Source organism: Emydura macquarii, unplaced genomic scaffold (genome assembly GCF_026122565.2).
Source record: "Emydura macquarii macquarii isolate MOO-44397 ecotype Brisbane River unplaced genomic scaffold, CSIRO-AGI_Emac_v2 contig_2171, whole genome shotgun sequence".
In the NCBI taxonomy this organism is placed as follows: Eukaryota; Metazoa; Chordata; order Testudines; family Chelidae; genus Emydura; species Emydura macquarii.
In genome coordinates this window covers 393,475-420,885 of record NW_027132308.1, presented here as the reverse complement: position 1 = coordinate 420,885, position 27,411 = coordinate 393,475, and the positions used below count along the sequence as shown (strand labels likewise).

At 38.7% G+C, this 27,411-nt stretch overlaps 1 protein-coding gene across 5 annotated transcripts in view; it reads right to left on the bottom strand.

Moving 5' to 3' along the window:
* ANK2 (ankyrin 2) overlaps nucleotides 1-27,411 on the bottom strand; it is a 272,410-nt gene that overhangs the window by 164,589 nt on the left and 80,410 nt on the right. For all 5 annotated transcript variants that reach the window (XM_067558657.1, XM_067558653.1, XM_067558655.1 and 2 more), the window contains exon 4: nucleotides 26,157-26,255. In XM_067558657.1, coding sequence (XP_067414758.1) covers nucleotides 26,157-26,255 — 99 coding nt within the window. The remainder of the gene's footprint in view (nucleotides 1-26,156; nucleotides 26,256-27,411) is intronic.

Sequence of the window (27,411 nt, the reverse complement as noted above, 5' to 3'; positions counted from 1 at the left end):
GCGGCAGTAGCCTGGCGAGGTTCAGCCCCTTGCTGCAGCCGGCGAGGCAGCGCGTCTGTCTCCGCCGGCAGCCTGCTCCCTTCTGAGCTGCAGGGCCTACTTTTTATAGCTGCAGCCCTCCCTAAGGCTCCGCCCCCCTGCTGTCGGGTTGGCCGCCCGGCAGGACCTATCGGGGCCCAGTAGTCTGGTTGCCGGGCAGACTGGGCTGCCGGCAAGTCTAGAGTCTGATTGGGCGCCTGCAGCCCTTCCGCGGGCCCAGGCTCAGAGGAAGGCCACTGCGCCTTCCTACAAGGACCTAATCATCTATATTTGATAAAATATCTGTCATCCTTCTATAACACTTTTAGCTAGAATATAAAAACATAAATCAGATTTCAGTCACAAGATTTTTGTTGTCATATGCACATTACCTTAGTAGATTATAGGCTTGTGCACATATACAAACAATGAATTACAACTACCACAAATATTGTGGTATTCAGAACCCTGTATAAGAATCCATCATTATTCTTTCCAGTAAACCTCATATGGAAACATTCCAAAAAATCTCTAAAGAATATATGCCCATCCCACCATGCAGGCAATAGTACAGTTGTTTCTGGAGTTTATGGCTTTCAATATCCCTCTATGTCTTTTCTACTGCAGAAGATACAAGGATTCTCCCAGTAACTATGTAAATCTTGAGCCTTTCCTAATTTAGGAATCTTACCTGATTGGAGCATGTTATCATCATGGGTTTTTGAAGTGCTGAAATATTTCTTCTCATATTGTAGGGTATAAATTATATTATAATCAGAACCAGTTCAGCAGTACCATCACTGAAACCATTGCCTGCAATAAGTAACTTTCCTAGTCCAGACAAAGCTTATATGTCTCTATGACATCATCATTGGACAGTTCCTAGCAAGCCTGTATTTTTAGAGCTGAAGTTGGGGATATGGTCATTCTTCATTAGTTCAAGCCACACTATAAAGATATGCAATCCCTTTTGCTTATGACACTACATAATTCACTGTTGGGTTTCAAACAATCTATAGAAGATGCCCTACAACTCAGCAGCTTGTTCTTCTCCTGGCTTCTAGTGTTTGACAATCCTGTTCCACCAGGTAGAGCCTGCTCTGAGCCTCACAGAGTAAAATGAAGTTATACCAATTGGTGCGTTCATTCAGTATGACACAGAGGGCCCTGATTAGGAGATAGAGTGAGCTGGCAGCAGGGACTAAAACAGTTTTTTAAAAACTTGTATTTGGCAGAACAGCAAAAAGAAAGCAGCATGGGAATAGACCGTGTAAGCACTTTGGTTGTCCCCACAGACCTGGACACACACACACAGCATCAACTTATAAAGTGTAGCTAATGGAAATTAACCACACCCTAGGATCAGTGTCTAATATTTATTAAAGCCTCACGCTGTACAATTATATTATTTCCATTTTATTTTCATGCATTTTATGCCATTTGTAAAATCTTGCTGTCACTGAATATTAATAAATATGTACACCAGCATCATGCACATTCCTGGAAATGTGTGGAGATTGAGGATTTTCAAGCAAGAGTGAATTGATTTGCCCAAATGCTGAGCAGAAGGGTTTTGCCAACTACGTTTCCGACTCTGGAACAGGATCAGGATAATAAAATCCTGTATTAGAGGAGGCTATAGTCATCCCATACCCGACCCGGTCATTTAGCTCCAGGAGGTGCTAAATGCATTTCCACATGGCACTGATGTTGACCCATAGAGTTTTCATCACACTGAGGAAACCCATCATTCATGGCAGTAAGCTTGCTGTAATCATGGCTAAAACCACAGGGGTTGTGGGGAAGGAAACACTTACACATTAAATTATGTTTATTATTTAATATTTTTCCCTGAGCTTCCACTGAATTAAGATGAATCGACAGTCCTAGTGTCCTTTATCTTCCATACCATGAACATGATTAAAGTTCAGAATCCCTTAAAGAAATATTTAGAGTTAACTCCTGTGGGTCATTATTTCTAGCCACTTCTGTACACACATAGACATGGCAGTGGCATGGAATACAGTTGTGTCTTTATATGATATAAAATATTTCATCTTGCAGTTTTATAAATTCCCTTGGAAAAAACACTTGCACAATAAAGTCTATGAAAAACATCTGAATCATCAAGATATTTTTGCCATCACCACAGCTCTAATATTTAAAATTTTAAATATTTAAAATATTTAAATTTGCTTTGAAAGCTGATATTATTTGAGCTTGCATGGGTCAGCAGTAAGTAAAAACAAAAGGCAGAATTATAGATATATTTATACACAGGTAACCCCCCTGTACAGAATCCTCATATTTTGCTTTAATCTGGTTCTGCCGCTAGGGGGTCTTTAGCTCAGTTATGAGCCAGACTTGCACTTCAGCGCTTGATCGTCAGAGATGCTGAGTACCCACAATTCCCATTGAGTTTTAAAAACTGGTTTCCACATTTAAATATTCAAAACTTTAAAACTACTGCACTGATTTTCTTCAGATCTTGAGATCACACTGAGGAACTATGATGCCCTTGTAACAAAATACTTGCACAGGGCCAATAAATATTGCAGAATATTTCTTCTGAATTCCATTGGCTAGGTGGGATTTGCCCCCTCATAGAAGAAACAAAGATCTCACCCTAACTCCTGTGGATTTTGGGGTTCCACTGGGTGGTTGTGTTCCTCTGTATTGCTGAGTCTCTTGCAGCTCTGCCCTAAGTCCATCTGTTATACCCCTGCAAGAGGTTCCACGGTAAGGAAGTTCCCCAGCAAGAATGAACCTCTATAGGAAACCTCTATGGGACAGTCTCTCGATGGATTCATTTTCCTGTGCTGTTTCAGATAGGTGTAAGGGTAATGAAATAGGTCTATCCCAACCTCCAATCCACAGAGCCACCAGGGAAAGTCATATATGGCCATTGGGGGGGGAAGAAGGATGGTGTTGTGGACCTCATTTTTTGTATGGGGAATGGGAGATCCATGCATGGTTCCTAAAAGAACAATGTCTTATTAAGCCTTAGCAATAAAGCCATATATTCAGAAACTTGTCTCTGGTTTATGAGGCCCTTAATCTGGCATAACCTGTATCAAGATTTGGTCTTCAAATTGGATAACTGTATTTAAAAGTGACCTGGAAAAGGGAAAAATGCAATTTTTTTTGTTTCTTTGTGAAGGCCAGAAATGTGGTTTTATGTTTTGTAAATTTAGTTTTGGTATTTGAAAAACAGCCTGTGATCTTGTAATGAAATACTGAATTATAATGCCTATGCACAAGGAGACAGAGCTAAGGTTTCCCTTTAATTCTATTATATCTTGATGATTTAGTATTTAGCCATGAAGTTTTAAATCTTAATGTAGGTTTTTTCCAGTTAAAAGTCAGGAAATGCCACAGTTAAGGTAGCATGCACAAATTTAACAGCTTCCCTTTGTCATTTATCACACAGTCACATAATATTTCTCAAACAGTACAATAAAATATCATACTACATTTTCTACAGCATTAATAGATGCACATGTAGCAAAACTAAAACAGTCAACAGGGACAGATCCCTAGACCTCCTGGACCAAAAGCACAAGGCAGGACCACTTGAACAAAGGACTCTCTCCCCTAGCTGTAAATTGCATTCTCTTAGGGTTTGATCCTGCACCAATGAAGTCAATGGGAGTTTTGTCACTGACTTCAATTAGGGCCTTCTTCTCTATGTGGACCAGTCAGTTAGTTAGCCAGTCTGTAGCAGGTGGGGATGTGGTGTCTAGATCCTATGGTAATGGGAGAAATAGAAAGATCTAAAACACATACACACCCCATAGTAGAATCCTGCTAATCTGCACACCCCATAATTCCAGCACAATTAATGATATCCCTCCACTTCTTAGAATAGATGTAATGAGGTCCCATATCACTCTGACATTATCTTTACAAACAATACGACAGGATATTTACTAGTATAATATGAAGTTATTATGAAGAATTAAAACTATATAAATGAACAAAGTACATTTTGTTATACATTATCGTTGGAGTGTCCCCCCACTCCATACTTGCTCGCTTGCTCATTTGAGAAAATAAGTAATTCTCTACAGCTGTCTAAGTCACTAATGCAAATTATTGAGGCTTTATATTTACGTCTCCAAATTTGCACCATTAAACCTACCCTAGGCCTTCATGAAGAACACAAATGTTCAAGCAATCTGAGTAAATGTGGATTTTAGAGCATTTAATAAAACTGGTTGTTAGACAGAAAGCTTGTCTCAACTTTAATTATAGAGGAGCTACCACCTCATTATAACAACTTATACACATGATAAAATGAGAGAGAGAGCGGGAAAGTCTGTCTCTTCTGTGTTAATTTTGATGTTTCCTTTAAAATGAGATATTAGATATTAATAGCATCTCCCATAATGAAATGTCCGGTGCTGTTGGTACTAATGAATGTATCTGATTTACTTTAAAAGCCTATAGAGAGTGTATGAGATGGTAACAGGAGATCAATGGCCTCACTGGAGTGGGAAATGGCTGTTGTCTAATGCAGTTGTTTGCCTACAATGAATGCTCTTCTCCTCAGTTAATGCTCAAAAAGTAATTAACCATTTGAGGATCAATGCAATCATCGGATTGCCCTTTGCAGACTAGTTGCAATTCAAACAAACAAAACAGGATTCCTGCAGCGATCTCAGTGTAATATGTTTTGGCTTAGTTCTGTTCTCTGCCTCTCCAGTTTAAGGCATATTTTTTTCAGTTCTTTGCTCAATATCAAACTAATGACAAGTCTTGCAGCCAAGCTCACAGATGAAAATGAATTATTTTCTTTGTGTAGAAAAACCTTTACCGCATCTGTTTAACTGTATTTTTAAACAATGTCCAAAGAAAGATGCAATACCCATTAGACTGTCTATGGAAAAGAGCGTTTGATTTACTTTGGTGGTCTTTTTGGCAGGGCCCTGCACTGGGAGTCAGGAGATGTGTGACGTTGGGCAAGTGACTTCACCTCTGTGTGACTATTTCCCTTCCTATTCTATTCTGTGTCTGTTTTGTCTATTTAGATTATAACGTTGTCAGGGCAGAGACTCTCAGTATAGGTTTTGGACAGTTTCTAGCCTCACTGATCCCTAATCTGACGTTGGTTAGGACCTCTAACTGCTATTGCAACTATTTTGTCAGGGTTTTGCTACATCTCATAACGTTGCCTTCCTCCATACAAACAGAAGTTTACTTTTCTGACTTGCACCATTGTTCAATATGTCACAACTCTTTCCCTGGCACATTGTTAGCGGGTGAAGAAATCTGCTCTGGTCTGAGTGGCAACTATTCTCCACACTTTATGTTGGCTCATCTGTGCTGGCTGGCTGGTGTGTGTGCATATATGTGTAGGGAGGGGGTACACCTAAAGCTTATCCAATTCCCAATCCCTTCCTACACATTTCCTGTGCACCTGCATTGGAGGGAGTGTAGAATCCCAATGAAGTTTATTTTCCCTCAATTACGGGATTGTATGCTAATGATGTAGGGCCAAATCATCCAACTCAGTGGGAGCACTGATAGATATAAATGGCTGTATGATTTGACCTGTAAACACAAGTCCTACAGATGTTATGTCACCATAAGCCAACTGAAAAGTCAATTATTTAATAGATTGAGGGGATTAATAGTGGATGGTTCCATGAAAGAATCAAAATGCTGATAATTCTGATAACTTGTTTTGCATTATACGCAGGGCATTATTCTCAGCCACTCTAAAAATAAATTCTTCATAAGAGGATTTTATCTCAACAGGACAGATTCTCTTTCTCTTAAAGGGTGAATTAAGGACAGAGAATCCACTTTATCTTTCAATTTCCTGGGTTTTATTAGTTTATGTCAAAAACTGAATATTTATGACACACCGGGGTTTTTCCGTTCTATTTCCTTGCTTTTTCCATAATTAAAAAGAAATTTTTTTAATAAAAAAAGTTATATTACCTACATTATTTTTCAAGAGAATGATCTCTCAGGCAATATTCATTTTGACTAGTGGATATGTATTTAGATTCAAGCCATAATATAATTGTCAAATTTGTGAATACACATTATCTCTATGGATAAATATGCCTTTAGGATCACCAGTCATATTTACTGTCATTAACTAGAGTTCTGCACGCAGATGAACAGTACTGTAAATGATATAAATTAAGTGAATGTTTTTCAGTCTTGGGTGTCTAAAATTAGGCAACTAAATCCATACTTAGCCATTCAGATAAGTGGACAGATTTTCAAAGATTCTGAGCACAAGCAACTCCCATTAACCTACAAATACATTTTCACTTTAATGGGACCTGTGGATACTCAATGGCTCTGCAAATCAAGCCACCTCTGTAGGTGCTATCTTTGTGGGTTTGAAAATTTTTGGCCAAAGGACTAAGCACCCTATTCTTCTAGGCCTCAATTCAGCAAATCACTTGAATACACTGGCAGAAATCCTGGCTCACTGAAGTTAATGGGAAAACTATTTGACTTCAGTGGAGTCAGGATTTCACCCATAAAGTCAATGGAACTACTCATGTGCTTGAAGTTAAGCATATACTCAAGTGCTTTGCTGAACAGGGATGGGACTGCTCACATGCTTAAAATTAAGCAAGTGTTTTGCTGCATTTGGGCCTTGATTTTCAAGAAAAATGACACAAGGCAAAGCACTATCACTATACCTAAGAGTTATGTAAGATGCCATTGCTCAGAGTAGAGTTAGTCAACTTCTCTCAACTTCAACGAAATGCAAATAATCTGCTATGACAAAGCAAGAGATGAGATGTGAAAAAGGTGTTTTCTTATATATTCTGTTACCATGTCAGAGAAAAATAATGAAGGATGCATGAACAAAAAACAAGTTTCGATCATAACATCTTACATTTATATTGCTAACTCCTTTCACCAAAAAGGCCACAGAGCATTCTACAGACTTGTATGTCATTGTGTATAATGTGACAGATGGTTAACAGAGCACACTAATAGCAATTTTTAAGACATGATGGAAGCAAACCAGAATATTATATCTGACAAACAACAGAGATACCAGAGAGGTATTTTAGATAAGGAGAATGTAATTACTTAAATTGGAATTCAGGCAGAACACTTGGGCTACCACGGCTATGCTTGTGAAATTCACCATGGGATCTTTGATGATGAGAAAAAAGATCTGGACCTCAGTATTAAAACTCATTTGAAAGACTCATTTTAGCAGCAGTAAGCTCACTAACCAGCATGTTGGGTCATTGCTTCAATACAAAGCCAGAAAAAAAAGTGTACATATTGAATCAACTCTGCCATCATTTCCTGCAGCACCCTGGGTTTTATTTTAGAAGTCCCCTAATTCAAGTACTGACCAGGTCTGATCCTATTTAGCTTAGAAGACATGATTAAATCACAGTCTAAAGTATGACAGCAGGTCATACTGATGCAGTAATAAACAACATTTCTCATTCTTCCTAAAGTTTTTCTGCTCTAAATGTGTATAGTTTTATTTCCTTGCGCTATCATATTCCACAAGTTAAATGAACATTTTATAAGCAAGAGGTTGGCATTTGGGAAATAAAACATGAAAAATCAAATATGTATTTTAAATTTTAGAAGAGATGTGGGAAGAGCTAATTACAAGAATCAATGCATGAACTCTCAGCAACTAATTAAAAAATTAGTGTCAGAGTTGTGGATTTAAAAAAAATTAGAGAGCATGTGAGGATTCACAATAATATCAAAGTTGATCTAATTTGGAGCAAAAAATATTTCACATATTCACTTTTATTGTTATTTTGACTTTTTTTAAAGCATCACAGGAAACATACAATTATGTTTTAAGTTCATTTCAACCTCTATTAACTACAAACTAGCCATGGTGAAAATTGTTGACAGAGATTTCTGGGGTTACAGACCAGAACTACTGGAATAATTTATTCTTTGGAATATCTACGGTCTGATTTAATTTTTAATTCTTTATTTTGAGGACGACCAGTTCAGTGATTTGTGACCTACTTTATCTTGCAAGCATTAAGTTTGTATGAATCTTTCACTGCCACAAGACCTGAATAATGGGTAGCATGTAGCTGTGCTGCCCTATGAACAAACCAGGAACCAGACTGTAACTTTGAGAGCCACAGTCTGATTCCTGGCTCTATCCTTGCTCCAGGTGAAGAAATAGGTATCAGTCTATATTAGGCCTGTATATAGGGTTTGCTTCTTTACTGTTCCCACCCATTGTACAGGAATGCACCTAGCAGCCCCACAAAGGTTTCTCCCCTCCCACCCCTTGCACAGCTATTGTGATTTGGATAAGCCATACAGAGAAGTAAGTGGGCTCTCTACACTCCTTTCTCCCCAGTGTGGGAGCACAGCTAAAGTCACAATCTGGTCCTAAGAATGATGCAGTTTTGGCCTCTATACTGAACAGTCAAAAGATTTAAAATGAGCTCTGAATTTTAAACACATTCTCCTATGCAACATTCCAGATAAAGGACAAATTATACTTCACATTTAGGTAACAAATTCTCAAATTCTTATTCACATTGAGTAATACCTAAAACCTCAAGGAGTCGCACTGATTTCCAACAATTACTAAGGTACCACTCAATGGTGTAAGAGTATGGGAATCTATTCCACAGTGTTCAATTTAAGAAGCTAGTGCTAAAGTATTGCTTACCATTATTCTGAGACATATATTCTGAGTCGTGACTGTTTGTAAATTCAAGGCTAGATTCTCATAACCACACTCACCACGAGTAATATCTTACTCATTTGCATAGTCCCACTGAAGGTGAAGCATGATCTCAGAGACTGGCCATCAGTTAATTAGAGGAAAAATTGATTGCTGGAAAGCCAATTGTGGAAGTTCGAAGCTTTTGCCATTATACACAGATTCAGTTCTGAGTTTTAGATGCCAGTGTCAAGTATTTGTCATTGCAGGAATTTAAATAAGATACAGGAACAGAAAACATTTATATAACTGTGCACTGGCAGTTTACTTTGTGCTGTAACAAATAGGACTAGCCTACTTACTTGCATATATATATTTTCTTATGAATTTAATTGCTTGTTTTATTATAATAGGTTTAAAGATTTTTATTAGAGTATTTTGGCTGTAACGCAAGAAACCTACAGACCACATCCTGTAGATGAGCTAAGGCAAGTTAGCATACATATGTTTAGGATCCTTAACCTAGATAAGTGATGATAAGCTAAAGCATATATATGATTATGACCTTTATCCTAGATAAGTCAAAGGCATTAAGAGAGAGAGGGGACTACCTCAGTTCATGCCCTTTGTAGACTAACAGGTACACCACAAAGAACATGGTTAGGCCAGAAATAACAGAGGTAAGAATGAGTTAATTGTCTGTAAAAGGTATGGATATGTCATTAATACACACAAACATGCCAGCCTATATGTGGGTGGGGAAGTTAAGTTTGGACACGGAAGGAGAGCAAATAGTGCTTAGACTATAAGAGAGGCAACCCACAATGTTAAGTTAGTCCTATCTACAGAGTTCTTTTTTAGTTCTAGTTGGATCTACAGTTCTATAGTCTTATAGCTCCTATATTCTTAATTTAAATCTTAGTCTCAGTCTTTGTCTTATAGTTCTCAATTCTTAAATTAGTCAGTCGAGTCAAACTCTAAATCAGATGTTATAATCTTTCTATAGCTCTTAGCTCTCTAGCATCTCCTAAACTCTCCATCTGCCACTCGAGAACTGAGGAACCTGATCCTTTGTCTTTTACCACCAGGATATCAGAAAAGAGCGCGAGTATATTAATCTAAACAGCTTTATAGCGTATAATACCACATGCATCTCTAGAATAATATTATTGATTTTATAATTCGGATTGATTATTATCCATTTGATGATCATTCTATTTCATTTCAATAAAAGTCTTTAAGACTATATTTAAGGCTATATATATATATATGTTTGTGAGAGTATCTTTGTCATACATCCTGCGCATCCATGAAAAACTCTGTGTAGCCTGATTCTGGGACAAAAACCTTATCTTCTGATCAGATTAACTGGCAAGCCTATAACCCCTGTTCGATAAATGATAATATTAAATCAGGCAACAGTGTGTAAACCTTTACAATGAGGCATCACTGTACTGACACATCAAGGCCTTGACCTTGGTTATTTAGAATGCACAGTCCAGTATTCCAAATGCATTTATTGTGTAATATTGTCAATCAAGCTGCTTATCCATAGAACACATCAAGACCTGGCACCATCCGCCTGATAAAATTATGTAAGTGGAAGCTTCTACTTAAATATTCTTACAGAGGCAATTTTTGTTTCATCTTTGATCAAAAATTGTTTCTCAAAATATAATTGCAGAATTATCTCTTTGCTCCATCAACCTCCAGTTTAATTAAATACTATGAATGAAAGTATTCTTAAATCTTGGAGAGCTACTGAATATTGCTACTCATTAAGAATTTAGGCCTCATTCTGTTAATTCACTGCGCCCAGATGCCCTGCTATACCCATCGACTTTAAGGATTCAGTCTTACAGGTCAGGAAAATGTATTGGGTGTAGGAAAAGGGATAGAATTACAGAGGATTTAGTAAGGGAGAGTTTTTAAATTACTAGAGCTTAATGATGTTGTGTTTTTAAAAGAAAAAAATCAGTAAAAGGAATATTTAAGATGACAGATCATGGAAATAACATTATACTGTAATAAAATTAAATAGGTCAATAGGCACAGAAGGATATATAGAAAATAAAACCATGCTTCAGCTGTCTCACAAAGTTACTGATAGAATGAACATCCTGTGTACTTTACACTCCATATTTATACCATATTAATAAATATAAAAGCTTACAAATAAACTAGATTATTTAGGTTTATGATATATCCACTGACTTCACTCCTCATTGATTATAGAGAATCTTAACAGTGGTACAAGTAACACTACTTAGAAGACAGCTGCTATTCTTTGGTTATAAGAACCCTTCTCCAGGGAGCTGATCACTTTGGGAAGTGTTCAACAATATCATAAGCTTTCTGGCTTATAAGAACAGTTTGAAATTTGCAAGCATCTATTTCAGCAGCTTCAAATATCACAACCTCATTTCCCCCCAAGAACAGCAGATTAACAAGGGAGACTGAAACAGAGCCAAACAGAAATCAAGATATTCTACTCATTGAAAACATGTCATATTTACTAGATTGAACCTTTTAGCAGAAATTCAGTTGATGGGGGTGGGTAGTGGAAAGAGAATGGATTAGTCATGCACAAGGAAGTATGCCCTGGATACTGGCTTCTGCTCTCTGTAGCTCAGGGGCCCAAGAAGTTGGCAGGAGCAGGATTTTCAGGCTGGACAGCATCCAGAATTCATATCATTAAGTATTTTCCCTTTATCCTTGGTTTTAGATCAGATCTGCAGTGAAAGCATTCTAGAAATATCAATTTATTTTATGTTTAGGTTGTGGAGATTGGAGGCAGCAAAGATAAGATTAAAATGTAAACACACACTTTTTATTACGTGGTTCTGATTTATTTCCCTACTGTTCAGCATGTTCTTTACTACTTTTCTTTAGCTCATCCACTTGCATATTCTTGTAAACTTATGCTAACAGCAGTATTTTGATTTTCATTTTTTTATTCCTTTGATTTATAGATATTACCCCAGGATGAAGCACAGCATTTTGAGCTGCAAAAAATCCTATCAGGTCCATATGTTTTTTCCAGGTGCTTGAAATCTGTGCAATGTAAGAGCAGCAACAGCAAAGTAATGGAATGGAAGAAAAGTAAACAACAAAAACAGCAATGTTTTTGATCTACACCACATGATCACTGAAAAGATCTACAAACTATTAAATCTACGTATAAAATACGCCAATTTTGAAATTAATATCATTGTGGACCTAATCAAAACCTATTAAAGTGAATGGAAGACTTTCCACTGACTTTTCATCCTCTTACAATATTTAAGTCATCAGAGGTAATTAAGTCATTAAATGATTAAGTTACAATATTTGAGTCATCAGAGGTGAATCTGTGACTTCCGTGACCTTCATGACAGACTTGCAGTCTTAATTATAAGGTACTAAAACAGGCTAAGATATATAACTTAAGATTTTGCTTGCCATAGACTAATTCAGCCAATTAATTATGGCTAGGCTAAGGGACAGATGGCACTTATTTTTAATTATAACAACCCCCCCCCCAAATTGCAGATGCTTAACATGTATATAAAAAAAATTGCAAATGTATGACATGCTTGTATTTGATGGTGGAAAAGGGAGACTGTCATAAGTCGCTTATCCTCTTTGCGTCTTCATGTATGTGTTTAGAGTGACCAGTACAAAGGAGCCTTAAAATCCTGATTTGGACCTCTGGATGCTTCAGTAATATAAATACCACATAATAATATAAATGCTAAATAATAAATAAAATAATCATCATTTGAGCCTTATAACATTTTATCATTACATTAAGTTAAATTGTTTATGAACAGTAAAAATATTATTAAAAAGACAACTTAGGAATTTTAGTTCCTCTTGTAAAATAAATTAATGAACATACAACTGTATGTTTATATCTGCAAACTAATACATATGTTCACTTGAAACTTTATTCAGGCATGGTCTGAGCATGTCTTTATTCCAGGATGGTCTGCGCATGTACGTATTTTGCAGGCATAACACCAGGATATACATCTCAGGTATTTCCATAGCTGTTTTAATACAATATAGAAACAGGGACAGATTAAGATGTGTGCAAGCTAGGCTTATGCCTAGGATAACAGCTCTGGGAATCATGTGATTACTTCAGAATCTAAACTTTCATTGAAACAAAAAACAAAAATAAATGTCTTGTTCTTTTGACTGACACAGTAATGTCTGCCTGAGTATGCAGATGGCCTGTAATGATTGCTCTAAGAGTTTTGAATTGCATCATGCATCTCAATGGTGTGGTGTTTGAGCTGGCCAAAAGACAAAAATTCCATTTAGTGAAAAATGTTAAGGTTTCATCATTTGTTTTTGTTTCAGTGAGTTTCAGGAGTGAAACTTATGCAAATATTGAGCTTTTGAATTTTTTCCCAATGAAACAGACATATCAGAACAAGCAATAGCCCATTCATTAAGGCACTTACCTGAGATGTGGGAGATTTAGGTTCAAGTCTCTTCTATGCCTTATTCGGAGCAGGGACTTGAGAACCTGGGTCTTAAGTGAGTCTCTCTATATATCTTGTGTTGGAGCTGTTCTACTTTGTATAAATTGGTAAATATTCATTAGGTAAAAGAGAGAGACTGACTGTATAGCCCAGTTGGGGCACTCATCAGAGATATGAAAAATCAAGGTCCTGCCTAATATGGAGCAAGGACTTGAACCTGGACCTTCCACATCTCAGATGAATGCCCTGACCATTTGTCTACTGGCTATTCTGCTCTCTCTCAATCTCTCGCTCTCTCTCCCCCTCCCTCCCAGAAATTCCATTCTGGACCTGGAAAACCTTCCTGACAAAAGTTTCATCTAAACAGATATGTTTCTGTGAAAAGTTTTAGTTTCAACCAATTGGCATTTCCAACACCAACTCTAGATATTACATCTTAAACCCTCAGCTGCTACCCCACATGTTTCTGAGAAGTGTTGAGCCCTGCTGCTCCTGGATTGAAGAAAGGGGCCTCATACCATTCTCCTTGCCTCCAGGGGAAGGAGAAAAGGCCCCTGCCACTCCAAGGGCAGTGCCGGGCCACAGGGTGTCTATAATATGGTGTGTCGAGACTTCAGACTGCCTTAATCTGTCCCTGTAAAGAATGAATCTTGTTGCTAATAATATACAGTAAAGGTATAGCTATAAACCAGCATCCTTTCACAGGCATTTTTTCACATGGCAAGATAAATACTGTGCCACTGTATATCTGAAGACATTCAGTGTTAAACAAAATTTCACAGGACTTAATGAGGAAGCATCAGGAATGGTTACGTGATGCTTCTGTATGGATTTCTATTGATCCTGTATGTAGTAACTTGGGACTTGCCCAGGTTTTATTTTGAATTGTAAAATCCAGCCACAGCATCATTTTTAAATCCTGCTGAGGCTGCAGTTGAGACCCCATGGAGATGCACTAAAACTGACTGAGTGCCCTCCGTTGTCCTTAAGATCTTCATGTCCCCACGGGAGCAACCGATATAGAACCAACCAATCCCACATTTCAGATCAGCATGCTACTTATGTGGACGAAACCATAAACTGGGCATTCTAGCTGCCTTCTCAGTATCTTAACTATTTGTAAAATTGTATTAGGCTCACAGTCTCCCTGTGTAAATGCTCTAATACTTGAGTATCTTACCACTACTCCCTACAGCTATGACCTGCAGCATCTGCACTTTCTCCATTATTTCCTATATTCATGGTATCTCTTACTCACAGGCATTCTAATGAACCCTTACTCCTCACTTGCTGTCAACTGGTGTCAATTGGCATTTCTGAAATCAAAGGATCTATCTTGATTTACACTATTTGAGAATTGGACCCACTCAGTTTACTGAGTAAAGCACATCATTCAGTTTGTGTAATTAGAAAAGAGGGAGGAGGATTAACACCTTGTGAAGTGACCAGGATTTGCCAACATTTGGTATAAACTGGTCCATTCCAAAGACAAAATAATTGCTTTAAGAGTATGTTCATAAACTTGGAGAAAGTAACCTCTCGAAGAGAAGATTTAGCATTATCTGAGAGAGGTCACGGCATCACAGGCAGGAGAATCATCTAAGCCATCTTTTCAATTTGGTGACAGAATTCAATATGGTCCTCCAGCAAGTCCCTTAAATTTATCTCAGGGATATCACCTTGGGTTGGACATTTTGTACTGTCCTAAGTGTTGCCTTGTCCTTTATAAAGACAAGGGATTCAGAGACCAGGGCAGCCACTCTTCCATTGCTTTTAATTGGAAGTTTCACCACCAGGGAAGCAAACTTAGATGAGAATATGCCTAGTGTAATGGTTGATGTGAACTCAAAGGAGACTGGGGAGGGGCAGAGATTGGAGGGCTTTCATAAACAGGATCAGGCTCTGGAGAGAAATGATTTACTTAATCCTCAATTTCAGTAACTGGGTCACTCTAAATAATCTGGTGATTAGAAGGCAGGCTTCCTCCTTTAAATGGACTCCGAGTGTACCATTGGCTATAACATAATGTCATTCTGGGGTGTACTAACAGCAATGTCATATGTAAGACTTGGGAGGTACCTGTCCCACTCTATTCAGAACTGGTGAAGCCTCATCTGGAGACTGTGTCCAGTTCCAAGAGCCACACTTTAGGAAAGAGGTCAACTAACTGGAGACCATCCAGGGGAGAGAAACAAAAATTACAAAAAGTTTAGAAAACCTGGCCTATGAGCAAAGGTTAAAACAACTGGGCACCAATCTTTAGAAAAGATTACTGAGAGTGGCCCTGATAACAGTTTTCAGACGTGTTAAGGACTGTGATCAATTGTTCTCCATGTCCACTGAAGATAGGATAAGAACTAATGGGCTTAATCCGCAGCAAGGGAGATTTAGGTTAGATATTAGGGGAAACTTTCTAACTATAAAGGTAGTTAAGCTCGATAGGGTTCCCAGGGAAGTTGTGAAATCCCCATCATGGGAGGTTTTTAGGAACAGGTTGAGCAAAAACCTGTCAGGGATAGTCTAAGTTTACTTGGTCCTGCCTCAGTGCAGGGGGCCAGACTTGATAATTTCTTGATGTCCCTTTCAACGCTACATTTCTAAGATTCTATGATTCTATAAATTTAAAGGGTACTACTTGTCTGTTTTTTCTCTATACTCTGCTACAGAAATTTTAAAATTAGAAGTTTTTTCCTATCAGATGAAGGGCTCTGAAATATGATAATTCCTTTGTAGCTACTAAACAAGAGTAAAATGTATTTCCACTCCTGGCTTTTCCTTACCTATTCATACCAGAACTAAGCTTTTCATTTTGGTTCTGTATAATGATGTGGAATTCCATCTTTTTTAAGCAAACTGTTTTCCTCTTTGGAATATGTGATAATCAAGATGGGCTCCTCAGTTCAGAAGTCTGGCATCTGAGGTCAGATGTTGCTACAGAAGAGTTCCTTCCAGCGAATTTATCTTCCAGGACTACTGCAGTAGGGATACTGTCACAGTTAGTGGACTACTGCCTCACATAGCAGACTCTGTACAAAATATGTGCACTCTGACACAGGTCCCATGCCTGAAGACATTCCACATAGAAGTGAGCCCATAAAACTATATCTCTGTACCATAGCAAGAGGCCTAGTAGATACAAGGTCCAGGAAGGCAGAGATAACCTTCAAGATCTTTTTATTTCCCGTCCTAAGAAGAAAGCATTTTAATGATGTCAGACTGAGAGAACCAGTAGGTGCACTGTAGATTCTGCTGGTGTCAGAACTCTGGTCTTGATAGACCAACAAGACCAGACACTAGAATATTGCAATAAGAAGTTAATCATCATTCCACTGACCTGCCAGTCAGGTGGGGTCTGCTTATGGCTGCTAATGTGAGCTACTGTCTGGCATCTTTTGTATCACACAGGGTCAGAAATCATCCATAAATGAAGAAAGGAGAAATATGTTTCCCTTTACATATTTGACTCCATATGGCAGAACAGAGTTTGTGGTGGTCCCCCTGTCAAGCATAGAGGGCACTGTTTTATCAAGAAAAGAGTCCACTGTTGGATAGGTCCATCTGCCTTTCTGTCACACGTAGAAGGAATACCCATTTGTTTGAAGTAGTATTATTACATAGATGTCAAGTAGAAATTTTCATACATACAAGAAAAAAGAATGGCTGAAAATTTGTTCCTTGAAGTTTAGAAGGCTAGACACCTAAAATGCAAACTTCTCTAACTCAGCACATGTGTGGAACAGTATTTGCTGAGAATTGTGGACATTTTAGAATCAGCTGTTCTTTTCCACCTAACTAAAATGTACTTTCCAAATGCACACCACTATCTCCAAATAAAAGCCCTTTGCCCAGCAGTTCATATTTTTAAAAAATGTTTCCATTAAAGTAAACTTCAGATGTAGAAATTTAAAGCCTAGTGCACAGGCATCAAGGCCCTACCGCCGAGGAGGCCTCCTGTATGGAGCAGGGTGCATATGGAGGAGGGTAAGGGTTAACTCGGGACTGGGAGAAGAGGATGTGTATCCCCTATCTCCAACCCTCTGAGGTCACGTGACATGACATGGCCTAAGGGAACATAGTGGGAGGCTTACAGTAGTTCACCAATTAGAAACACCAGACATATGTGGTGACACTTTTCATGGGCTATCTGCCACGCCAACTGAGCAAAGACCAAGAAATGGAGCTTACTCTACTCATAGATCTGAAAATCAGATACTCATTGATAGAAGAAGAGAGACAAAGAGTTATTGTGCTCAGCAATGGCCCAAAGCACAAGAACAATGGAAGATGAGGAGGCAGAGTGAGGAAGTGCTCCAGCAGTGGAAGAAGCAAACTGTAGGGCAGCGTGGACGATTCTGTGCAATGGCTGGCCCATGCTTTTTACATGGTTCTGAACCAAGAATTATCTCAATTCACCCAAATCCCAGAGCACTTTTTTTCTGAATTTAGGAGAGAAATTCAGTTTGATGAACCCTGAACTAGAGATTGGCTTTGTAGCTCTTCAAACTGCCACTTGTGTGGTGGCCAGTGAAAAGTACACTTGTCTATGTCTGCAATTACTGTATTGGTGTATACAAATATCTGGTATAAACATTTACATCCCCTACCTTACGTAACCTCTCATTTTAATATAGAGGAATTCAGTTACTGTTCTGATCTCACCAGTGTTTCATTCTTTACTGGCACTAGGTACAAATTATTCGTGCCAATAAAACAGGAAGATGTACACGTTGTTATAACCATGAAGCAACCACTGCCTCCAACATCAGTCTGAGAATCAACATAGAGTGCAATCAAAGGACCTGATCCAAGTCAATGGGAGTCTTTTCATTGGATTAAATAGATTCTGGGTCAGAAGTCATTCATTTCTCTCATGAACTGAGGGAAAGTTGGAAGGATGGTTACTAAGTGATTTTCTGCTATTAAGCGATGAACCATTGTCAATCTTTATGCTTACAAAGAAGAGCAGTAAGCAAGTACAACTGAGCTCACCAAGAGAAATGAATGTACATTACTGAATGTACGTACACCATCTCATAGCATATCAAGGAAAGAGTAAGTCTGACCCATGTGAACATCAGTATGACGACTTCATCCTGACTGCAGGTAGAATATGATCACAAATTAAGGGAGGTAACCAAGGGAGGAAAAAGTACAATTGTATGGGTAAGAGCAAATGTATTACCTCATTGTACACTATACTGACTGGATGGAAAAAAACTTGGCATAGTTTGGAACAGTAATTTTTATATCCTAAATGATTACAGTTTAGAGCCATTCGTTTTACTATCTACAGAACAGGATGCAAGCCTCAAGTAATATGCATGGGTCAGAATGTAAGCATTCCATTAATAATCACTTCACAATTAGGCTTTATATCATAAGAGAGGAGTGGTAATTATTAACTTTAAAATAGCAGCCACTACCAGATAGGCGGACAAACAGATTCTTAGTGTGCCTTCAGTGGTCACTATTTAAACATAAATCAATATTTTCCTGTGATACTCTCATTATTTCCTTCTTGTAAGTAACAGTAAATAACTACAGTATTTCAGATATCAGTTATAGCAAGTGCATATTTTTTGATGGCAGCCGCTCTTTAAACCAGAGATAAAAAGCACAGAAGAGAGTTGAGAAGTTCCTCTTTCTTTCCTCATCAGTCTATATAGAAGCCAGTGGGAAATTTCTATCACTAAGGCAATTTTTATGGTATATGAGTGTGCCCTGGACAGATATTGAAGTCCTTAAATAGGAAGTTATGGAGCAACTTGAGAAACTCAATGGCATTAAGTCACTACCACTGGATCGCATTAATCAGGGGATTGAAAGAAATAAAGTGTGAAATAGCAGAGATGCTGAGGAGGAGATGTAATACATTGTTAATAACGGCAACTGTTCCTGAAGACTGAGAAATTACTAATGTGATGCTTATTTTTAAAAATGGAGTCCAGGGGAAGTCTAAGAATGAGAGCCCCAGAATTTCAGCCACTACAGAGGCCTCATAACCTGGCTTTCTTTCCTCACTGTATTCAGCCCATTTATTTCCTGACTTGTCTTTTTCTGAATGTGTCTATTAAAAACTCTTCTCTGGCGATAATTGTTCCTTTGTCCTTTTATCCTCCTTCTTCTGCCTGTATTTCCTGTTGGGAAGTTTAGATATAAATCATTCAGCATACTCCTTGTACTATTCTCTCCAATCACTCTCTTGATACGTTTCTTATTTTTTTCCATGATTCCCTACACTCTTAGCCAGAGAGATTTAGGGTTTTTTGTAATTAACTTTTAAGTTGCTTCTGTTTTTTTATTTGTAGGTGTGCTATTGAGAAAAAGGGTAGTATTAATATCCTCATTTTATTAATGGAGAACTGAAGCACAGGGCAATTAAGTGATTTGCCCCAGGTCTCACAGGAAGTCTATGGCAAAGCTAGGAAGAGAACGCAAATCTTTTGAGTCTTAGTTCAGTGCTTACCCAAAAGTCCATCCATCCTTTTTACCCACTTTCCATGTGATAATTAAGTCTATTTTACTCTGACCGCTTGAGGTATATACACACACACACACATTAAGAATTTGCTAGCAATGGGAAAGATCTGTTACATCATCTAGCCCTTCTCTTTCTTAATGCAGGACTTTCCTACTGGACAAAATGCTGAGAATTACACAATCTATTTGTAGATAATTAAGGAAATGATGTGCACTTCTGAGACAGCTAACCTCTAATTCAGTCCAGTGAGACTTCTGTAAGGAGAGGTGGCAAGGGTCCAGAGTGATGCATCAAAATTGTCTGAGTTCTTCCTGGAGAGATGCACCCAACAAATAGTGATAGGAAACTCCTTCACTAAAGCCCTTATTTGTGGTGTCCCACAGGATGAATTCTCTCCAGTCCTTTTCAACATCTCCATGAAGCCACTAAGGGAACTGGCCAGATGACATGGCCTCAAATGCAGCAACATGCAGATAACGCACAGCTGTACCTATCCTTCACCACATATGACCACATGACCACTACCAACATGGGCTCATGCTTAGATGAGATCCACTCATGGATAAGAAACAGGTGGCTGAAGCTGAACCTGAGCAAAAAATAGGTGATGCTAGTGGGAACAGCTTGCAGCCATGGTGAGTCTCCTTTGATTGAAGGTACACACCCTGAATTGGTCAATTCAGGACATAGTTTAAGAATACTCTTGGATTCCTTGCTGATACTGAGCTCTCACAAAGCAGCATCCATGAGTAATATTTTCTGTCACCTCTGTTTGGCTAGGAGACTCCATCTCATCTTGGCAGACAATGACTTGTCCTCAGTTATTCATGCCTTCATAGAACCACAGAAATGTAGAACTGGAAGGGACCTCAAGATACCTAGTCCATCTCCCCATACCCAGCAGGATTAAGTATAACTTGGCCATCCTGTTCTTTAAAACCTCCCATGACAGGGATTCCACAATCTCCCTTGGTCACTATCCCTATAGTTAAAAAGTTTTCCATAATATTTCACCTAAATCTCCCTTACTGCAACATAAGCCTATTACTTCTTGTCCTACTCTTGGTGGCCAACGGTGATAATTGATCCATCCTCCTCTTTATAAAAACCTATGCATATTTAAAAACTTATCAGATCCCTGCTCAGCTTTCTTTTCTCTAGACTAAACATGCCCAATACTTTCATTCTGATCTCATAGATCAGGTTTCCTTAAACATTTTATTTTTGTTACTCTTCTGTGGACTCTCTCCAGTTTGTCCATATTTTTTTTAAATATGGTGCCCAAAACTGGACACAGTACTTCCACTCAGGCCTCAGCAGTGCCAAGTATTGTGGAACAATTACCTTCCATGCATTATACATGACATTCCTGTCAATACACCCCAAACCGACATTTGCCTTTCTCACAACAGCACCACACTGCTGACTCATATTCAATTTGTGATCCATTATAATCCTAAAATTCTTTTCTGCACTACTATTGCCTAACCAGTTATTCCCCAATTTGACTTGTACATCTGATTTTTCTTTCCTAACTGCTTGCCACCCCCTCCCAGCTTGGTATCATCTGCAAATTTTATACCGGTACTCTCTACTACATTGTCCAAGCAGTTAATGAAAGTATTGAATAGTACTATCACCTCTTGGCTTAGGAAGCTCTTCACTGTTTAGGAAATTCTTAACTAGTACAGAACACTGTAGCATGCTCTCTCAGCAACACTGGTTTCTGTGAACACCAAATCTGTCCTCTGTTCTCTACATTGGCTTCCCCATAGAATACTGAATCAAGTTCAAGGCCTAGTATCTTATCTTCAAGGCGCTCCATGGCCCAGGATACCTAAAAAACTGCCTAAAGCTCTGCGACGAAGACCATGGTTGACAACTACACTCCTCTAGAACAATGGAACTTTCTACAATAAGGATAAAGTTCATCTGTGCAAGAGAAAGACTTTCTCAGGGGCTGATCGAAGACTGGAATGAGCTTTCCCATGAACCAACCACCACCACTTTCTACTCCAAGTCCTAGGCACATTTCTTCAACCTTTCCTTCTCTAACATAAATACATATCAACATTAGTATATTGTATATTACAAAAATGAATGACCAAAACAAGACACTTCTGCTGGTGGGGAGAAGATGAGAGAACATCACACGACAGATGTTCGTTACTCTAGAGGGCACTCAGGTACTGCAGTGATCAGTGCAGTATAAGAACCAAGAGGAGAGGAGAGGAGAGAAAGGTTTGGCCTTAATCTTTTAATGCCATTAACTTTCTGTGAAAATTTGATTGGTACATAATAACTAGCCTCCAAATTAGTGCATGATCACAAGCCCCAAATTTCTCCCCTGTTTGTTACCACTTCCCCTTAGTTTTGTCTGGTCTAGGGTTGCATTACCATTTTGGTGCTGCTCTCACTTTTATCCTAAGAGCTATCCTTTACAAAGTAGAAGAATGTCTTCAGTGGTCAATGTCTTGCTGGCATTTTCCAGCAGATATCTCACCATTATTATGAGTGTTGAAATTACTGTCATATGCATAAGGGTTTCAGTGGGCAGGAGATGAGAGTATGTCAGATTGTCTGTCATAATCCTCTGAGTCAATTCCTTTTGGATCAGAATTCAAAGAGCAAATGCTTGTTAGCATGACTGTATATAGTATCTGGAACATTCAGTGCTAACAATAAAACTGGAATGGCAGTTCTAAGCTTACTGTGAAAATGTTTACCTAATTTGGCAGAAAACACATTTATTTTTTGCATATTAAAAAGTGTTCCTGATTTTAAAAACAAATATATTTTCATGCGGCTCTCCCTCAGTACTGCTGAAATCCTAATTTTAAAACCAACAGTTTACTTGCATATAAATGTAAAAAGATTATGAAAAGTGCATGATCATATCCAATTAAGACTTTGTGAAAGCAACTTCTTCATTTCTTGAATTAGAGGAACAACATTACATGATCCCTCAGCATTCAATAAAATGAAGTGGACTATGGGATGTAGTTGATCAGTTCTCCTGAGAACTCCTTAGCAAATAAATCTTTGGGAAGAAAACACAACAGAAACAAATGCCTGAACTTTATATGAGTGTTGCGAAGGCAGGGACAGAGCTATCCATTTTATAAGTACATTGGTTAGTCTATTGCCATTTACTCACATCACTGGTCATTCCATACAGTAGAACCTCAGAATTACGAACACCTTGGGAATAGAGCTTGTTCATAACTCTGAACAAAATGTTATGGTTCTTTCAAAAGTTTACAACTGAACATTGATTTAATACAGCTTTGAAACACTACTATGCAAAAGAAAAATTCTGCTTTCCCTTTATTTTTTTAGTAGTTTACATTTAACACAGTCCTGTACTGTATTTGCATTAAAAAAAGTGTGTGCGTGCGTGCGTGCGATGCCTGATTGTGTACTTCAGGTTTCAAAATGAGGTGTGTGGTTGACCGGTCAGTTCCTAACTCTAGCATAAAGTAACTCTGAGGTTCTACTGTACTTGCAATTTCCACAACCAACAGGATATTACACTCAATGAAATGCCAGATCCCCAGGTTTGACCTAGCAGTGCTCAGTGCGGGACTTGAGCAATCAGGGAGAGATCCAGAAGCCGGTCAAGAACGGATTGGACCCTGGCATAATTTAGAGCTGCTCTAATTAACACTAGCTACAGAAGAGCTCTAAAATTTACATGGTCACATCCATTGAAACCTCTGTCTCTACCTGTGCATCTCCCTGCCCAGAAACATGTCCTGTGCTGGAGTGAGGGGAAGCATGTGACAGAGTCAGTTATGCCAGCTTTATACTCCCTGGGATTCTCCTACATCTGGTTAATCCCTAGCTGCTTTGTTAATGCAGCGCTCTGTCTTCTTTGTCCCCCTCCTATCCACCAGCTTGTGGAGAATAAAAGGAATGGAGGTTAGGGCCATTATCTACCCACGTTCACTAAGTGCTAGGTAGAATTTAACATGGCTTAAATTTAGCTCTCTGAAGTATGATTCACTTTTCTCTTGGTCTTAGCTTGCAAAGCTACTGAACAAACCTTACTGGTAGGCATCAAATGATGCAGCCATATTTAAAATCCAGCAGTAGTATTTAGTTTGATGACCTACTTCAGAGAATGCCACTGGCTCAGTACACACTGCATCATGATATTTCACATAAGGATGCCAGATTCTTTAATATATAGTAGATCACTTTCCATCCCCCCATTCAATTATGCAGGTTTGTGTACAATAGACTTTGTTAAAAAGTAGCATTTACCAACACATATCAAACAAAGCTAACTGAGATATTCAGTATTTCCCTGTGTTTAGGATTCAAAACAATTGCAGTATTTGAAATTTTGTCATAACTTGGGAAAATGGCAAAAAAAAAAAAAAAATGAAAACTACTAGGTATGTCTGTCTGTGGGGGTGGAGTTACCTAGCTCTGAAAACAAACCATCATCTATATCGCTGTTCTTTTCTACTGAACATGTTGTTCATAACTCTGAAATAGCAGTAGTGAGACAGCTGCCATGATAGCCTTGCACAAGGGTGGAGAGACATTTACCTTCAAGCATTTTGCCATTGGTCAGTTTCTCTAATAACATCATCATTATGCTCTGTGGTACATTTTGAAAGAGTAGCCAAGTTTCATGCCATAGAGATTAACAGGTCTTTTTCTACAGTTAGATTGCATGCCAAAATGAGGTGAATTTCCCCAGATCAAATGTGCATACCAAATCTTTGAATTAACACTTTCTATGTGAAGAATGAATGCTGAGACCTATTATAATGGAAACTAATCCATCTACAAACTTTTTTTAACCAATAGTTAACAATGAAAAACAATGCTTTTAGTCCTTACTTCTGAAAAGTAAGTGTTGGGGTTGTGACACCAGCAGACCAGGTGCCAGGTCATGCCAAGGCCTTTAGGCTTCACAGAATACTGACAAAATGCATAGCTGGGAAACAGCCCAACTCACCTGGGTATTAGTATTTTCAAAATACATATTAGAGTTATAAGAATGTGTTTAGTGCTTAGATTTTATGAAATGCTTGTAAGTTGATGCATGCATTCATCTCACTTATACCATCTGTATCCCATGTTATAAGATAGTATTTAGGTGTTTGCTCTGAAACTGTAAAACCCCAAAATCAGAACAGAATTGTGAAATACTAATTTTCCACAAGAGAGGTAATCTGCTGCCCAACCAAAGAAGGCCTACAGACATCAGAGAAGCCACTGCAGAACATCAGAGGACAAAAGACTTTGTTGATTCCTCCCCTCTACACATGCAGGTGGACTCATCCCACCAGCTTGAACTCTGGAGGAAGGGAATAAAAATATCTGACAAGAAGAAACTGGGTCTCTCTATTAAAAAAATAATAATTTAAAAAAAAAAAAAAAAAAAAAACCAAGAGTCCTTAAAGACTAACAAATTCCTGGGGGCATAAGCTTTCGTGGACTGCAACCCACTTCATCAGATTGCCGGTTGCTGCCCATGAAAGCTTATGCCCGCAGGAATTTGTTAGTCTTTAAGCTGCTACAGGACTCTCGTTGTTTTTGCTGTATATGGACTAACATGGCTACCCCTCTGGGTCTCTCTCTGTTACCTGAACTTGAGGGGCAAGTATTTCTAACCATAAGCAAGGAATCCCTGGCTGCTTAGCCTGGTTTAGCCCTAGGGGGCATATAGAGCTTGCATATTACAGCAGCTTCTATTATCTTTTGAAATCTCAGACTGTAACTCATTTGTCTGTGTACATTTACCTGTTTTAACCTTGTAAATAACTCATTTCTCTTTCTTAGTTAATAAATCTTTAGTGACTTTATTATAGGATTGGCTACAAGCATGTCTTTAGTGTAGGATCTAAGGTGCAACTGACCTGAGGTAAGTGACTGATCCTTTGGGACTGGGGCTAACCTGAATACTGTTGTGATTTTGGTGTAAGGGACCATCTATCACAAAGGCAGGCTTACCTGGATGGCAAGACAGATCGGTGTACCCAAGGAGACTGTCTGTGACTCCATGTTACATGTTATAGTGCTTGATGAGCTCACACTTGGTTCTTGGTTGGTGAAATCTAAGTACAGATTACCCACAACCAGCTTGGGGTTTGTGCCCTACTTCTTCACAGTCTGCCCTGAAGTTGGTTCTCACGCTCATAAGCCATTCCAGAAAGCTTGACAGGGTATCATCTTCACTTCCCCTCCCCCAACTCAAGACTAACATGATTTTAAAATGTTTTTGCATACTGGGATTATTTGAGGCTCCTAATTTGCTAGAACACATAGGAAAAATAGCCTTAGTGATCTCAGTCAACAACAATCCTAGTTTATGCATCAGATAACCAACACATAATGACTTCATTCTATGTAGTTGGGTACTTATACCCACAGTCACATACTAAGGAATACCATCCATGACACACGTCAAGGATTTGTCAGGGTTGGGTGCAGGGGAAGCATGTATTGTCCCTGTCTATTGACTTTGTTTTACAAAATTTCACCAAATTATGCTTACAATAAAGGGAAAACATCACCATACCTGAGATTGTGCATTAATATTGGCTCCTTCCTTAACCAGAACTTTAACAACTTCAGCTTGTCCAGCCAAGGATGCAATGTGTAGGGCTGTGTTCCCTTTCTGTTATGTAAAAGAAATGATCCCTCATTAATAATCATTATGTATTCAGAACACAATACTATTTTCATGCATGACTTCATAGGATACTGTTCCACCTTACAGCATACATAGCACTGTGAGCATTGCATGGGAGAGAGGTGAGATATACTACCAAAGGGCACTCCAAAGGGGTTTTGTCCTGTTAACTCCCCAGGATATAGTCCTATAACCGTTGGCATTACTGGCACTGGAGAGAGCCTTCTCAGCTGAAGGGAGGGTTGCTGTTACATAGGAAAAAAGTGATATGGGGGCTTCCTGGAGAACCCATTTCTCTGCAATCAAACAAAAATCTAGAGCAGTAGAGCGGAACATTGCCTTGCTGTGGATTTGCACTACATTCCCAGCCTGTCTCTCATTCTGTGAGCCAGGGTGCTCTTGGGGGAGGCAGCATCCCACATCGGTCGTTTCACCAAACAGTGATGGTAAGGTGCTAATGTACTCTTAAAAGAAGAGTACCATCTAGGCTAGAAACACCATGGTTCAGTGCAAGGCTCATGGTCAGAGGGGTGGGTTAAAGATCAGGTCTCCATCAATGAGGTGACCACAGGGGTGAGGAGAAGCAGTTTGGAGTGAGGGCCTAGACTTATTTTGATGCAGATTCTTGAAACATTACCTCATGTGTCAGAGCATCATCCAAAATATGTGAATAACCATGTTACCACCAGGAGCAAAATTTGCAATGCTATATGATCAGGCCCTAGGTACTCTGTGATTCCATGGTATTTGCCAGATAATTCACCTTTTGCTGCAGAACAGTGTGTAGGATTTCAGCTTTCATTCTTCTTAAATTAAATGTAGCCCTAATAGTTGCAAAGATAACCATGGAAATATGAAACGAGCATAATCAATGCCCATCTGAGTCTGCAAAGAGCCAGAAACAATGGCTCTTAGAGGAGTGATCTTCCCCATTCATCTTGCTCAGGGCCCCATCAACTCATTGTACAGTTATGGAACTGGGCATTTTTCCAAGAATCCACAGAATTCAGCATTATTACTGATTATTGTGCTGCAGTTAGTGATCAGCACTGTTTACTTTCTCTGAGTCCTGCCAGGACCTGTTTGCAGGGGAGTTACTAGGAATATAGTGTATGTTTCCCTCACTATTCTACAGACCCAG